Here is a 13631-nt window from a genome sequence, read left to right on the forward strand (position 1 = left end):
AGCATTTTATAACTTTCTGTAATGTGTTCCCATCTGAGGGTGAAGACTATCCAAACGATCCTACCTGAGCATAAAGCTCACAGTTGAGCATTTAGCAGTAGTAAACAGATGTTTCCTTTAGAAGTTGGTGGAAAAACCAAAACAGAGCTAAAAGCAGAGAGAATATTGTATTTACTTTGATGAGGTGGACAGAAACATGACTTCAAATTAAATCCTTTGCCAAAGTTGCTTAATTTGTTATTGACATGTGCAGAGTGCACATTTTTAGCAAAACAGACTTGTGTCCAGAGAGTTATGGACATTTACTGCCACTATGTGTTGGATTTGAACATTTCTGACTCCTAGTGGTTGTATGAAAACAAACACTGACCAACTAACCAGTGCAATTTGACCCAGTAACTGCAGCCTCATGACTCTCGGAGACCAGAGACAAGATAAGTCAATAAAAATCAAAGTTGCGGTCAATATATACTCATGAGAATACAGTGCAGATAAACACTGATTCAGCTTTGTCTGTACAAAAGACAGATATTTCACAGGTACACTGCCAACTTGTCTTGTCACCTCATTTGTCTGAGCACCATTGTTGGGCAACACTACAATATGAGACCAAAACGGTCAGATCTCCACTCACTTCCCCCAGTAGGAAGCAGGATTTCCTCCTGTCCTCTCTTTCTACTGACTTGTATCATCACTGCACTCCTCACCCAAAGCCTTGTGGACCTCTTGGGGGCTACTATCCCACGAAAAAAAAAAACCTACATCAGCAGAGTGCTGCAAACCTCATTCAATCCTCATTTGCTCTGGCACATTCCTGATCAGACACCTGGAACTTCTTCAAAGGCACTCTTGCTGGATGACATCTGCTCTCTGGGTTCAGATTTAGCACAGACTGAAGGACTATTTATAAATCATCAAAAAGGTAATATATTAAGGCCTGTTTGGATCCATTAATTCCCCAAAAATCATCATCCACTTCCTTTTGTGCCTTTGATTTATTAAAAATAGATTTATTGTCCCTTACTGACACTATCAGTTTCTTTGACACTATCATTGGTGACTTTCAGTTTCTTCTGTAATAGTGACATGATAAACTCGCTTCACACTTCCTGTCTTCCTGTCCTCTTCCAAAAAACCAGTGGAAGCTTGTGGAAATTGCTGTCGTTTGAGCAACCTTAGCAACCCATGTGACAGGATATCCATCAGTGTGATTAAGGGGGTGGAACACCATGTCTCTGTGTCATTGTTGCTTTATGTCACACACCTTAGCACACACCAGACCCCTTCTCTCATGACTGGAAAACTCTACTACAGACTCATCCACCACTGAGTGCAAGCTACACACTAAGGATAATGTTACCCTGTTCGAAATGTGCTGTGATCCTCTGTCTCCTGCAAGTCCTCTGCATTACCGCCGACATAGGTACGTACCCCTGATCAAGTTTTTTGTCTACCCAACTTGGCCGAGTGATCGGATTGTTTTGTCATATAAAGCTGTTCTGTTTTTCTCCAGACACTGGCTCCTTCCTGATCTACAATGAGAACCACAACAAGTGCATAAAGGCGGAGAGTGCCACCTCAATGACGGTGGCGACTTGTGATCCTCGTGCCAAAGAGCAGCAATTCCGTTGGGCTTCCGAATCGCGCATCCTCAGTCTGTCCCTCAAGCTCTGTATGGGGACCACGGAGATTAAAGACTGGGTGAAGGTGGTCCTCTTTGAATGTGATGAGAGCAATAACCTCCAACACTGGCAATGCAAGAATGAGACCCTCTTTGGCCTAAAAGACCAGGACCTGCACTTAAACTGGGGCAACCGCGGAGAGAGGAACATAATGATCTACAAAGGTTCAGGGCTCTGGAGTCGCTGGAGAATATTTGGGACCCGGGGTGACCTTTGTTCAAAGGGGTATCAAGGTAGGAATTATGGGCATACAACTGATTTTAAAAGGCCCGAAGTTCATACTGAGAATCTAAACTGTGCTGCAGTTTTGGACAGGTGTCTCAGAGACTACTCCATCCCTCCTTCCCATGCTCCATCCCTTTTGTATGTCAGGTCTATCATCAAAAATACATTTTTGACATGCAATGCTAAAATCAGCAATTTGTGAGAATAGCTAGGAGCTAAAAAAAAAAAAAAAGAAAGAAAAAAGATTACATTTAATTTGATCTCAGTTTATTAAAGAGCAGGTTGTGGTCTTTAGCTGTTTAATGATTGGTGGTTATTTAGCTTAGTTGTGGAAAACCTTACACTCACATTCTTCTGAGTCTGGACAAAGTTATTTACCCAAAGAAGCAGTATATTAAAATGAGTTAAGGTCATTAGAAAAACATATATAAACTGTGTTTTAAGTCAATAGTGAGTGGTTATGGTTGAATAGCCATTTAAAAAGTATTTGATATATTTGGAGTCTTCTGTTTTATTGTCCAGAATGCCACAATCTGCAATGCAAATACCAAGAATGTTTAATACAAGGCGACTCGCCCAAAATGCAATTGAGTCACTGATTCTGGCAACAAGATCATGGCAAATCTGTAGCCTGACTGTTGGACTTGAACCCATCTGCCACTGAATTAAACTAGTCCTGTCTGTAATTGCTGGTAATCAAGAAATCAACATCCACAGCGCCTACGTCAAGAGTAGGCTTCAATGCTTCAGTGTGGGTACAGTAGATGGAAAACCATTTAGTAAAACTTACTGAGTTTGGAAATATGGCATAAATGGAACATTGGCTATTAGCTACTGTATCCACATACTTCCGTGTTGATCTTTGGTACACAATGGTAATGCAATGGTAGACGAGAACATGTTTCCAAACCTGTTTGGGGAAGGAACCTTTGTCAACAGCACCATCATGCATAAAATATAAAGGTCCACCAAGAAATAGTTTTTTACTTTTGGTGTGAAAGAACTTAAATAGTATGCAGAGAGCCCTGATCCCATGACCCCCATCTAACATCTTTGGGGTGAACTGGAACTGTGAGCTAGAGCTTCTCACCCAACATCAGTGGATCTCACTAATTGTGGCCGAAGTAAAGCAAATCCCTTCAGCCAGGTTCAAAAGTCTTGTGAAAAGACTTCCCAAAGAGTCTGTGTACACGTAAATGCGCATGGTCAGCAATCGCATTTGGGTATAATGAACAGGTGCTTACATACTTTTGGCTATGTAGTATATCTATTAACAGGCTGCTGATTTCCAGGCTTGAATCTTTGCCTAAGTTTAAATTCATGATTTGTGTCTCCTCAGAGGTTTTCACGTTAGGGGGCAATGCCTTCGGAGGCCCTTGTCAGTTCCCATTTCGGTTTATGGAAAAGTGGTATGCTGAATGCACAAAGGACGGTCGCTCAGATGGACAGCTGTGGTGTGCAACATCAAGAGACTACGATAAAGAAAAGAAATGGGGCTTCTGTCCCACCAAAGGTAAGTGTGAGAAACACATTTCAACCATTTCACCTTGACAGAGTGCAGAATTATCTTGTTTGTCTGTAGGGACAGGTCTGACAGGTCTGGTTTCTGACCCCTTTCTACTCCCCCAGCAGAACAACACTACCACTTCCTCTCATGGGTTGTCAACACAGCACTCTCCTTGTTTTCCTCTTCTCACAGGCCTGTTTTCCCCTGATGCTTCTCTAAAACTGAGGCAGGAAAAGGGACACAAACTTTTACTTGTTTTGTATGCAAGCATGTGACGTTTCTCAATCTTTTGTCCATTCAGCTCCACAGGTATTACACTACTTTTACCTGAAGTGAATGCTCCATTTCACTTTGTTTTTCTACCATATGCAGGAACCTCAGGTTGGGACACTGACCCGGTCACAGGAGTTCAGTATCAGAGGAACGCACAGTCGGTGTTGACCTGGCATCAGGCCAGGGTGAGCTGCCAGCAGCAGGGAGCTGACCTCCTCAGCATTGTAGAGCTACATGAACAGTCATACATCTCAGGTACAAAGCCAGCCTCATTATCAGTTATTCATACTACATGGATGAACATTATTAAACAATAATTGCATTATATGGGTTGACACAGGGTTGACAAATTTTTTGGGAACATCTCTGTGGATTGGACTCAACAGCTTGGATTTTGAGAGTGGATGGCAATGGAGCAACGGAAACCCATTCAGATATTTAAACTGGGCCCCAGGTTAGTGAAAACAGACTACTACATATTTACAGTTGAAGAAACTGATGTTCTCATGAAATATCAACGGTTTTTCCATTAAAAACAAATAATGCATGGCTTGTTGTTTTCCTTAGGTCATCCCTCATCAGAGCCCGGGCTTACATGTGCAACCCTTAATGCTGGAAAAGCTGCAAAATGGGAGAGCAACGCCTGCACCAAGAAACTTGGTTACATCTGTCGCAAAGGAAACGCCACCAGTCTGCCTCCACCACCAAGTAAAATTATCTCATGATAACATATTATAATCATCTGTCTTATTTTTAGAGTGAGTCTTCATCCTTTTATCTTTTGGTCTCTATGCACAGACAAAGATCAGCCCAGCTTCTGCCCCAGTCACTGGGTTCCTTATGCTGGTAACTGTTACTACCTGGAAAGGACTAAAAAGATGTGGAGGGACGCTTTGGCTGCATGTCACAAAGAGGGTGGAGATTTGGCCAGTATACTCAATATAGAAGAGCAGAGCTTCATTATTTCTCAAACTGGATACTGTAAGTGTTTAATAAATATCTTTTTCCCCAGCGATTTGTTTGTTTTCACAACAATAACCCATGCTAAAAGTAATTATTGACACAGAATGGTGAATACTAATAGTAATTGTAAATATTCTGATCCAAATGTGTAGAATGAAGCTAACCTTCAGTGGAATAATTTCACATTTTTGTAAAATATGCTCCTGCCAAGAGTTAGATGAGAAGATCAATACCATATTTCTCATATTTACACAGTAAACGAGGCTATTACCAGGAGCTAATAAGCTTATCTTAGTGTAAACACTAAGTCACTGTCCAACTCTGTCCAAAAGTAATAAAATCTGGGTACCAACACCTCTAAAACTCACCACATAACACATATCTCATTTAATTCCTTTTATCTCTTGGAATACTTCTTGTCAATGACGACATCAACATCTACATGTCCATTTAAAACCCTCAGTACCGACAGATGTGCTCTGGATTGGCTTAAATGATCAGAGGAACCAGATGCTGTTTGAGTGGTCTGATCGCTCCCATGTTACCTACACTCAGTGGCAGAGCGGTGAGCCGTCTCATGCCACCAACCTCCAGGAGGACTGTGTTCTCATCAGAGGAAAGGTAACACTCATAAGTGTCCAAAAAAAGAGACACATGAAATGTGTTGCATGTAATGATAATATGAGTGGTACTGTTGTTGTCTTCTGGTCCATACAGGATGGGAGGTGGGCTGACCACATGTGTGAGAAGACGTTTGGATACATCTGTAAGAAGAAGGCCTCCACTAAACCAGGCGAAGGCACCCACGAGGAAGCTAACCCAGGATGCAAGCTTGTGAGTGATGTCATTTCCTTCAAATAACCAAAGCCTTTATCAGATTAAATCTCACTGTGGTGTTTTTTTTTATCATCTCAAGGGCTCAAGGAGGTTTGGTTCTTACTGCTACAACATCGGATCTGAGACAAAAGCATTCAATGATGCCAAGCGGACATGCTCAGATGCTGGTGGTAACCTGGTGGATGTGGTTGATAGGTAAAATATTCCCATATTTCAGTCGTAAAAGTGATCTGAAATGGTTTTTCAATCAATGTAATTAGTCTTAAGTCTTAAAGCAACATTATGCAAGAATTTATATTTTTTTCTTGTATGTGGACATGTGTATTTGGTATGATTACATTATTTATAATCAAAAAATAGCCAGTCGACAAGTTTCCTACTTTAAAACAAGCGTTTAATGTTTATAAAATGCATTTACTGGCTGGGAACAGTCTATGTTTTTTTTTGTGGTGGGAAATGGAGCCATTTGTTTTGTGGAATCTAAAAATTAAGATTAATTTTCATTAACTACATAACCAATACATCTCTGGGTTTATTTTATTAAATAATATTATTGTATTTAAGTTATTTAATTGCATATTTTTGGGCTTTTATATGTTTTCATGCAGATATGAGAGCGCCTTCTTGGTCAATTTGGTGGGTTTGAGACCAGAGAAGTATTTCTGGACAGGTCTGTCCAACACAGAAGACAGAAGCACTTTCAGGTGGACCACTAGAAGAAAAGTCGCATTCACTAATTTCAACGTGGGCATGCCAGGTACAGCCCGTTTTTCCTTTAATTGTGTATCTGTGCTTCCAAGCCGTCCTTACATTGTCTGATGTTATATATGTACTGTATAACATCTTCAAGCTCATTCTGTTTTTCTCGTTTCTTCTGGTGTGTTTAATAAAAGACAGAAAACAAGGATGTGTTGCCATGACAACTGGGTTTTTTGCTGGGCTATGGGACGTTGTCAGTTGCAGCAACAAGGAGAAGTATATCTGCAAGAAACCAGCAGAGGGTGTAGCTGTGACAACAGTTCCACCCACCACTGCAGCCCTCAGCTGTGAGGCGGGTTGGAACCCAGTTGTTAACAGGAACATGTGCTACAAAGTAAGAGGACAGACTGAACTAAGCTGTGAAATCTTTGCAGTTTTTAATTACACACAACTTGTACTCATAATACATTTATTTTTCACTCATGAAAAAGCTTTACAAAAAATCAAAGGAGCTGAGGAAGACTTGGCAAGAAGCACGGGACTTCTGCCAAGCCATTGGCGGGGATCTGATGAGCATACACAGTATGCAGGACCTGAACAACGCTCCGTATGTTGACTTAACATCTTGTATATGTCAGAATTTATATTCTGTTACTCAATTATAAAGGTAATCACTGGGTTTTTCTGATTTCATACAGGTTTCATTCATCTGACCCAGCTTGGATTGGCTTCAGCCTGGGTACCAATCAAGGTTTTGTCTGGAGTGATGGGTCGGCTGTATGTAGCACTTTATTGTTGTCACAAAAAGCTTTACTCACTGTCATTCTCAACCGTGGTCTAATTATGTGTATCTCCAAAAACTGTAAGCTAGTCCGACTTTGAGAACTGGGGCTACGGGGAACCAAACAACCACAATGACAACGAACACTGTGCAGAAGTTCAGTTTTACTACGGACGGCACTGGAATGATCGGCACTGTGAGGCCTACCACGACTGGCTCTGCCAGATACGCAAAGGTAACATCAACCGGTCTCATCATGGAGCTCGTCCAAAGTAGTTAAGTGATGTGGAAGCTTTAAAAAATCTTCCTTTATGGTTGTTGTGCTTTCAGGTGTGACTCCCAAACCTGAGCCTGTCATAGTTGAAAAAGGTAAGTTTCAGCAGTGGTCCATCCCTTCATTTAATTTCTTGGTTTACCAAGCTAAAATCTTTCTTCTTTTGCTGTCAAAATTAAACCATCGGAATGATTTTTAAACCTTGAAATTTTGTATAAACATTTATGGTTCCTGGAGGATAAAGGTCTTATCAGATGGGGAGTGACAAAACACCAGAAACAGTCATCTATGTTAGCCAGTGTGACAATTCAACTCTGGCACCCACCTGTCAATAAGTTACGCATAACTTTAAGCTTTAATATAATTTGAACGGGTGAGTTATACAAAAATTCAGATGCAGTACAGTTGTCATGAACGGGAAAATTAGCTATAGAGACCAAAACTGTTTTTTTGTACCAGGCTGTAAACTTTTTAGTGGAAGATGAAAAGTGTTCTATGCATCCCTTTATGAATAAATACTGGCTAAAGTAATAAGCCATTATGTGGTAATTATTAAATGTTGGCATCCACCACCAATGTACCTTATACACTGTCAGTGTGTGCATGCTGACATTAACAGAGCAGTAGACTTGACCCTGTTTTTCATCAGTCTAAAAAACACTGTTTTGTTTCAGTATACAACACCACAGAAGATGGCTGGATTATATACAATGACACACAGTATCTCATCAACACTGACAACCTCGATATGGAAGCTGCTAGAGCTGTCTGCAAAAAGGGCTTTGGTGAACTTGCGGTCATCACAGGGGACACTGAGAGGAAGTTTATTTGGAAACAGGTGAGAAATTCTTAATATTTTCTCCAAAACAACAAACATTTTTAACACTGAGGTGTATGAACTCTGAGATCTGACCACCAAGATCTGAAAACCATGTGTGTAACAGTTTTTGTCTTTTACCATTATGTCCCAACAGATAGCGAAAGGCTCAGAGGGGCAGTACTTCATTGGCATGACAGTAAATTTGGATAAGTCATTTAGGTAAATTAAACTTCATTGTTCAGGCACAATATTAGATATACTGTCCACTTTGCTCAATATGTTCTGTCTGTTTTTCAGCTGGATGGATGGCACCCCTGTAACGTATACTGCATGGGAAAAGAATGAGCCCAACTTTGCTAATAATGATGAAAACTGTGTGACTATATACAAGAACATGGGTGAGTCACACCATATTGTGTTGGTTTCATAAACATTAGCCAACCTAATTTTAATGTATTTGTAATATTTATTAATTGTTCTCCTATAGGCTATTGGAATGACATTAACTGTGGTATGGAGCTACCTTCTATTTGCAAAAGAAGCAGCAATTTCGTAAACACAACAATGGCCCCGACTCCTATTCCTTCAGGAGGATGTGGACCAGAGTGGTTAGCTTTTCAAGGAAAGGTAATAATGTATAACTTTATACAGTCATAAACAGTATAAAACATGGATGTCATATCTGTGACTTCACCCAGAGGTTTCTGATGAACCATTTTGAAGCTCAAAATGTGGTGGCTGCCTCTGCCGCCTCCTTGCTAATCTAAAAATGGGCAAAGATGTGAAGTGTGGGTGGAGCTGAGGTGGCTGGGTGCTCAAACATGCCACCTGTAACTGAGCTAAAGTGTCCACACAGTTAATTATAATCATATATAATCATATCATAACTTTAAGCCTTAATATAATTTGAACAGGTGAGTTAAATAAAAATTCAAACTCAGTTGTCACGAACGGGGAAATTAGCTACAGAGACCAAAACTGTTTTTTGTACCAGGCTGTAAACATGTTTATTTCTGCTGTGAAGTTGGACATTTTAACATATGGACTTATATGACTCATATGCATGGCTTTGATCAAGACTTTCAGTATGTGATTTAAACTTTAAATCTACTTAAATCTGGTTGCAAAACACAGACTGCAATTTCTTCTCATTTACACAGTGCTACAGAATTGTTGACAATGACAATGACAAGAAGAACTGGCAGGACGCCAGGTCGTACTGCGTAAACCAGGGAGGAAATCTGGTTTCTATCCTCAACGAGAAAGAGCAAGGTGAGTGACACCAGAAACTAATTATAATAAACCACTTTCCTTCGTGGTCGTTTCATTATGCAGTGATTAGTTAAAGAACAACTGTGTTTTCCTTTCTAGCATTCCTAACAACACAGATGGTGAGATACAATGACGATTTGTGGACTGGCATGAATGATGTCAACTGGGAGATGCGTTTTGTGTGGACGGACGGCAAACGCATTTCATACACCAACTGGGCCAAAGGGCATCCATCATCAGTGCCTGAAGGACTTTATTCATTTATGACTGAGGTTATTTCAACTCTCTGTCCAACTATCTCTCTCTCGACTACAGTTTAAGATAACAAAGTGATGCCAAGAGAAGTTAAAAAGAAATAAGCATGAATGACACCTGAAAACAAAATAATACTTCTATCACTAGACATCCTGTCGCCTCCACCAAAGAATCTTGTCACATAAAGACTGATGATTGAAGTGAAATTTTACAAGCCTGTCACTATGCGTCCTGATGTACTGCTATGCAGCGAGCTAAATGTTGAAGACGATGATAGTGAAAATTACTAAAAAGTTTAGTTACAATTACTATAAAGATTGTAATTTAGCATGGAGCATTTTTATTTGAAAAGCTTATCAAATACAATCTTGTTCAAAATGAAACCAGTAGCTTTTAACTTTTTTCAAGAAGGGTTCAATTTGGAGCAAGTGGACTTGGTTATACATCTGTGAACACGTTTCACCTCCAATCCATCTTTAGTTTTGAATGTCACTTCCCATCCATCTTCAGTTCTGACTGACTGGTGTGGAGATCAGAGTATTTAGCTTAGGTAGGATTGCAGACCCAGCCATAGTCTGTAGTTGGTCGTTAGTGCTGTTGTGACGACTGTTGGTAAAGTCACCTGAGGTCTGGTGTGAATGACAGTCATTCAGGTCACCTGAGCTTTGGCGTAGATGATGGTTGCTGGGAGTCACATGAAGCTATGATCCTGCCTAGGCTAAATATTTGGATCTCCCCAGTCAGAACTGAAGAAGCCTCTTGGATGAGAGGTGAAATGTCTTCACAGATCTATAACCAAGTCCAGTTGCCCAAGATTTAACCCTACTTGAACAAAGATGATGTGGATGACTGAGAACCTTCACAAAGTAGCTCTTAATAGTTTATGACTGCCCTATTTAATAAAAGAAAGAAAGAAAAACATGCATACTCTCGTGGAAGAAGGAATCAAAGGGAACTAATGTATCGTTTTCTTTCTGATAGAAATTTGACTGTGTGATTATGGTGGGCACCACCCCTAAAATAACTGGACTCTGGAAGGTGGATGACTGTGATACAAAACATGGCTTCATCTGTAAAAGAAACATCGGTGAGTAAAATATTAGCAAGGCTACATTATCTCAAGTCATACTGACAGACTGTCAAGCGTTGAGTCAATGCTGTAAATTTAGTTTTTTCAGCTGAATCATTTTTGTTTCTTGTTGTTTACAAAGATTCTCAGATTGCGGTCCCACCTACAACTGTCCAACCAAAGGCTTTCTACAAACTTGGCAATGACTCCTACAAACTAGTGGCCCAAAAGATGAAATGGGATGAGGCGAGGAGGCAGTGCCAAGCAGATGATGCAGATCTGGCCAGTATCCTGAATTCAGTAACTCAGGCTTACATCACCTTGCAGATTTTCAAGTACAACGAGCCTGTGTGGATTGGCCTCAACAGCAACGTGGTAATAAGCCTACCGGTTATTGTATTGTATTAATTCAAATAGGATTTGAGACAAATACCTTTTAGCTCAGTATAAACCTCCACTAATGCAAGATTTTTTTTTTCACAGACTGGTGGACGATACAAGTGGGTTGATAACTGGATCTTGTCTTTTACCAAATGGGGCCCCGAAGAGCCTAAACACAACTATGGCTGTGTGTATATGGATGTGGACCAAAAATGGAAGACTGGACCATGCACCAGCACCTACTATTCCATTTGCAAGAAATCAACAGGTCAGACAATCCCTCCATTGCACTATACACAGCACATAACCAAACACTAGGATGGTTAGCCATGAAATCTCATGTCTCTTTTCCAGACATTGCTCCCTCTGAGCCCCCACAACTCCCTGGAAAGTGTCCAGAACCAAAGAAACGAAAAACCTGGATACCTTTCAGAGGCCATTGTTATTCCTTCCTCAGCTCGATGGTTGACAACTGGGCCCATGCCTCAGTTGAATGTCTGAAAATGGGTATGTTACAAAGAATTTCCAATAATAAAGTATAATTTGGGTGTGTATGAAATCTTACCGGTGTGCTATTGTGGCTGTGTTCATCAGGTGCTTCTCTGGTGAGTATTGAGGATCCTCAAGAGAGTCAGTTCATACAACAGAACCTGGAGCTTCTGCAGGACGGTGCCAAGTCCTTCTGGATTGGCCTCTACAAGACTCATGAAGGTGTGCATGGCTTTCTTTACATGTCTACTACATGGATCACTAACTTTCTGGCTGCATATAGCTTTTCACTGAGTCTTTAGTAAAACACTGTACCATGTCAATAATCTCTATACGCAGATTTATGCATATAAATGCAGAATCTGTTGGCAAGAGACCAAGATTTAGTGTTGACCAATCAGGCTTTGGTCACAATGCAGAGAAACAATCCTTGTGTTTACAGAGATTCAAAACCCAAATGTGACATTCTCATTATTTTTTACGTATGAAGTTGCTAATCAGACTGCAGATGATGTCTTGGATGTCCCAGATATCCATTATCCATTTTATGGATATCCCGTTTTTTTTGTATAAAAAACGGATTACCTGGAAACTTTCTGTTAGCAACAGTTGTCAACAACAAACTCAATGTTGGATGCTGTGGACGTGTAGCATCAATCTTAGTATCCTAGTATTAGAACTGTAAATATGTTGATTTCTTGTTCATCAGCTGCAAAAACAATATACTAATAAACATTGGTATATACTTAACTGGGACAGATAACATTACTGGCACAGACTAAAGTTTATTGAGTCAGTGTGCACTGCTTTGGTCATTAAAGTAACAAGCTTTCTTGGTACAGGTGAGTGGATGTGGATCGATAACAGTGCTGTGGACTACACCAACTGGAAAAAGGGCATGCCAAAGACAGACTCATGTGTGGACATCCATTCAGACAGTGGACAGTGGAGTACAAACACCTGCACCAGATATAAGTCTTACATCTGCAAAACAGCCAAAGGTAAGTTTGTTTTGTTTTAAGTTTCAGTTTTAAACTGAATTAAAATCTATCACCTACATTGACTATTTATTCTCTTTTTTTCAGTTATTCCGCCTACAGAGAAACCACCAGCTGTTGGTAAGTTATTTCATCCAACATATACAGTATGTTGGATATATAAAGTTTCAAACTTGACTAATACTTGTTTACGTTTTGCCTCCGCAGCCCACGTCATAGAACCAAAATCTAACGGGTCCGCTGGCATCACTGTGGCTGTAGTACTGGTTGTAATCGCCATAATTGGACTTGGCGCCTTCCTCCTATTCCGTAAACAGATCCCCACACCTGTCTTGGGAGAAAGCACCTTTGATAACAAGTTATACTTCAACAATCCACTCCGAGCCGCTGTAGACACCAAGGGTCTGGTGGCTAACATAGAGCAGAATGAACAAGCATAGACAGATGTGAGATGGGTGGTAATCAGCACTACGAAAATAATTTTCATCTTTATTTTGGATCACTTTACTGGGAGCTGAATCTCAACCAAAAGCCTGTAGTGTTTTCCCATATAAAGAAGCCTGGGTTAAAGATAATTATTCAGAATTATATAATATTTCATGCACGCACTGGCACTGCACTAAGCGAATTAGTGACAAGATAATATAAATGAACAACCTATAACAAAATTGACATGATTATGTGATTTGTGAAATGTGTACATATTATTTTTTTACTTTTTACCAGTCAACATAACCAAGAATATTTGTAAACCAATTAAAAATCAAGAAAGATGAAGATGTTTTAGTGTAATTAGACAGATTTTTCTCAACTGTACTGCTTCTTATCATTCTCCACTCACGCTTACGACTTTGTAAATAGAAGCTCAATAAAAGAAATTAATGAACAAATCTGAATTGTTCTCTTTTTTAAAAAAAACGTTGTTCTTCTAATAGCTTAAAAACAAAGCACACATCCACTGTGACTTTCTATGTTGCCCGCTCCTCACTTTGTGTGGTGTCATTTGGCAGCCCCCTGCATTGCTCAGAGTCATCTAAGTTCTGTCAGCATGTGAGGACATGTCTACGTGTGTGAAATAATAACTCTTGTCTGGACTTTGTCTGGAG

The 13631-nt window shown here is 40.1% G+C and overlaps 1 protein-coding gene across 1 annotated transcript; it reads left to right on the forward strand.

Moving 5' to 3' along the window:
- Positions 1-1222: 1222 nt before the first annotated feature.
- On the forward strand, positions 1223-13415 carry mrc1a (mannose receptor, C type 1a). Its single transcript, XM_010744116.3, has 30 exons — positions 1223-1423; positions 1514-1915; positions 3247-3420; positions 3787-3942; positions 4028-4141; positions 4255-4395; positions 4486-4668; positions 5114-5271; positions 5368-5484; positions 5567-5682; positions 6096-6244; positions 6381-6580; positions 6678-6793; positions 6885-6963; positions 7058-7202; positions 7298-7336; positions 7916-8079; positions 8216-8280; positions 8359-8459; positions 8549-8688; positions 9222-9333; positions 9433-9605; positions 10570-10675; positions 10800-11032; positions 11141-11306; positions 11393-11545; positions 11633-11749; positions 12370-12528; positions 12613-12645; positions 12733-13415. Exons 1-30 carry the CDS (start codon positions 1354-1356, stop codon positions 12963-12965), a joined length of 4314 nt encoding a protein of 1437 aa, XP_010742418.3. The 5' UTR covers positions 1223-1353; the 3' UTR covers positions 12966-13415.
- The last annotated feature ends 216 nt before the right edge of the window (positions 13416-13631 follow it).

The sequence above is a fragment of the Larimichthys crocea genome, chromosome XXIII, assembly GCF_000972845.2.
Source record: "Larimichthys crocea isolate SSNF chromosome XXIII, L_crocea_2.0, whole genome shotgun sequence".
NCBI classification, from domain to species: domain Eukaryota; kingdom Metazoa; phylum Chordata; class Actinopteri; family Sciaenidae; genus Larimichthys; species Larimichthys crocea.

What these genes read in the sequence shown, in the direction of transcription:
- mrc1a (XM_010744116.3), top strand. Translation starts at nt 1,354, where the DNA reads ATGTTACCCTGTTCGAAATGTGCTGTGATCCTCTGTCTCCTGCAAGTC. An exon ending in TCTGGAGTGATGGGTCGGCT is followed by an intron (nt 6,964 to 7,057) that starts GTATGTAGCACT and finishes ACTGTAAGCTAG; the next exon opens with TCCGACTTTGAGAACTGGGG. An exon ending in CATCTGTAAAAGAAACATCG is followed by an intron (nt 10,676 to 10,799) that starts GTGAGTAAAATA and finishes TTGTTTACAAAG; the next exon opens with ATTCTCAGATTGCGGTCCCA.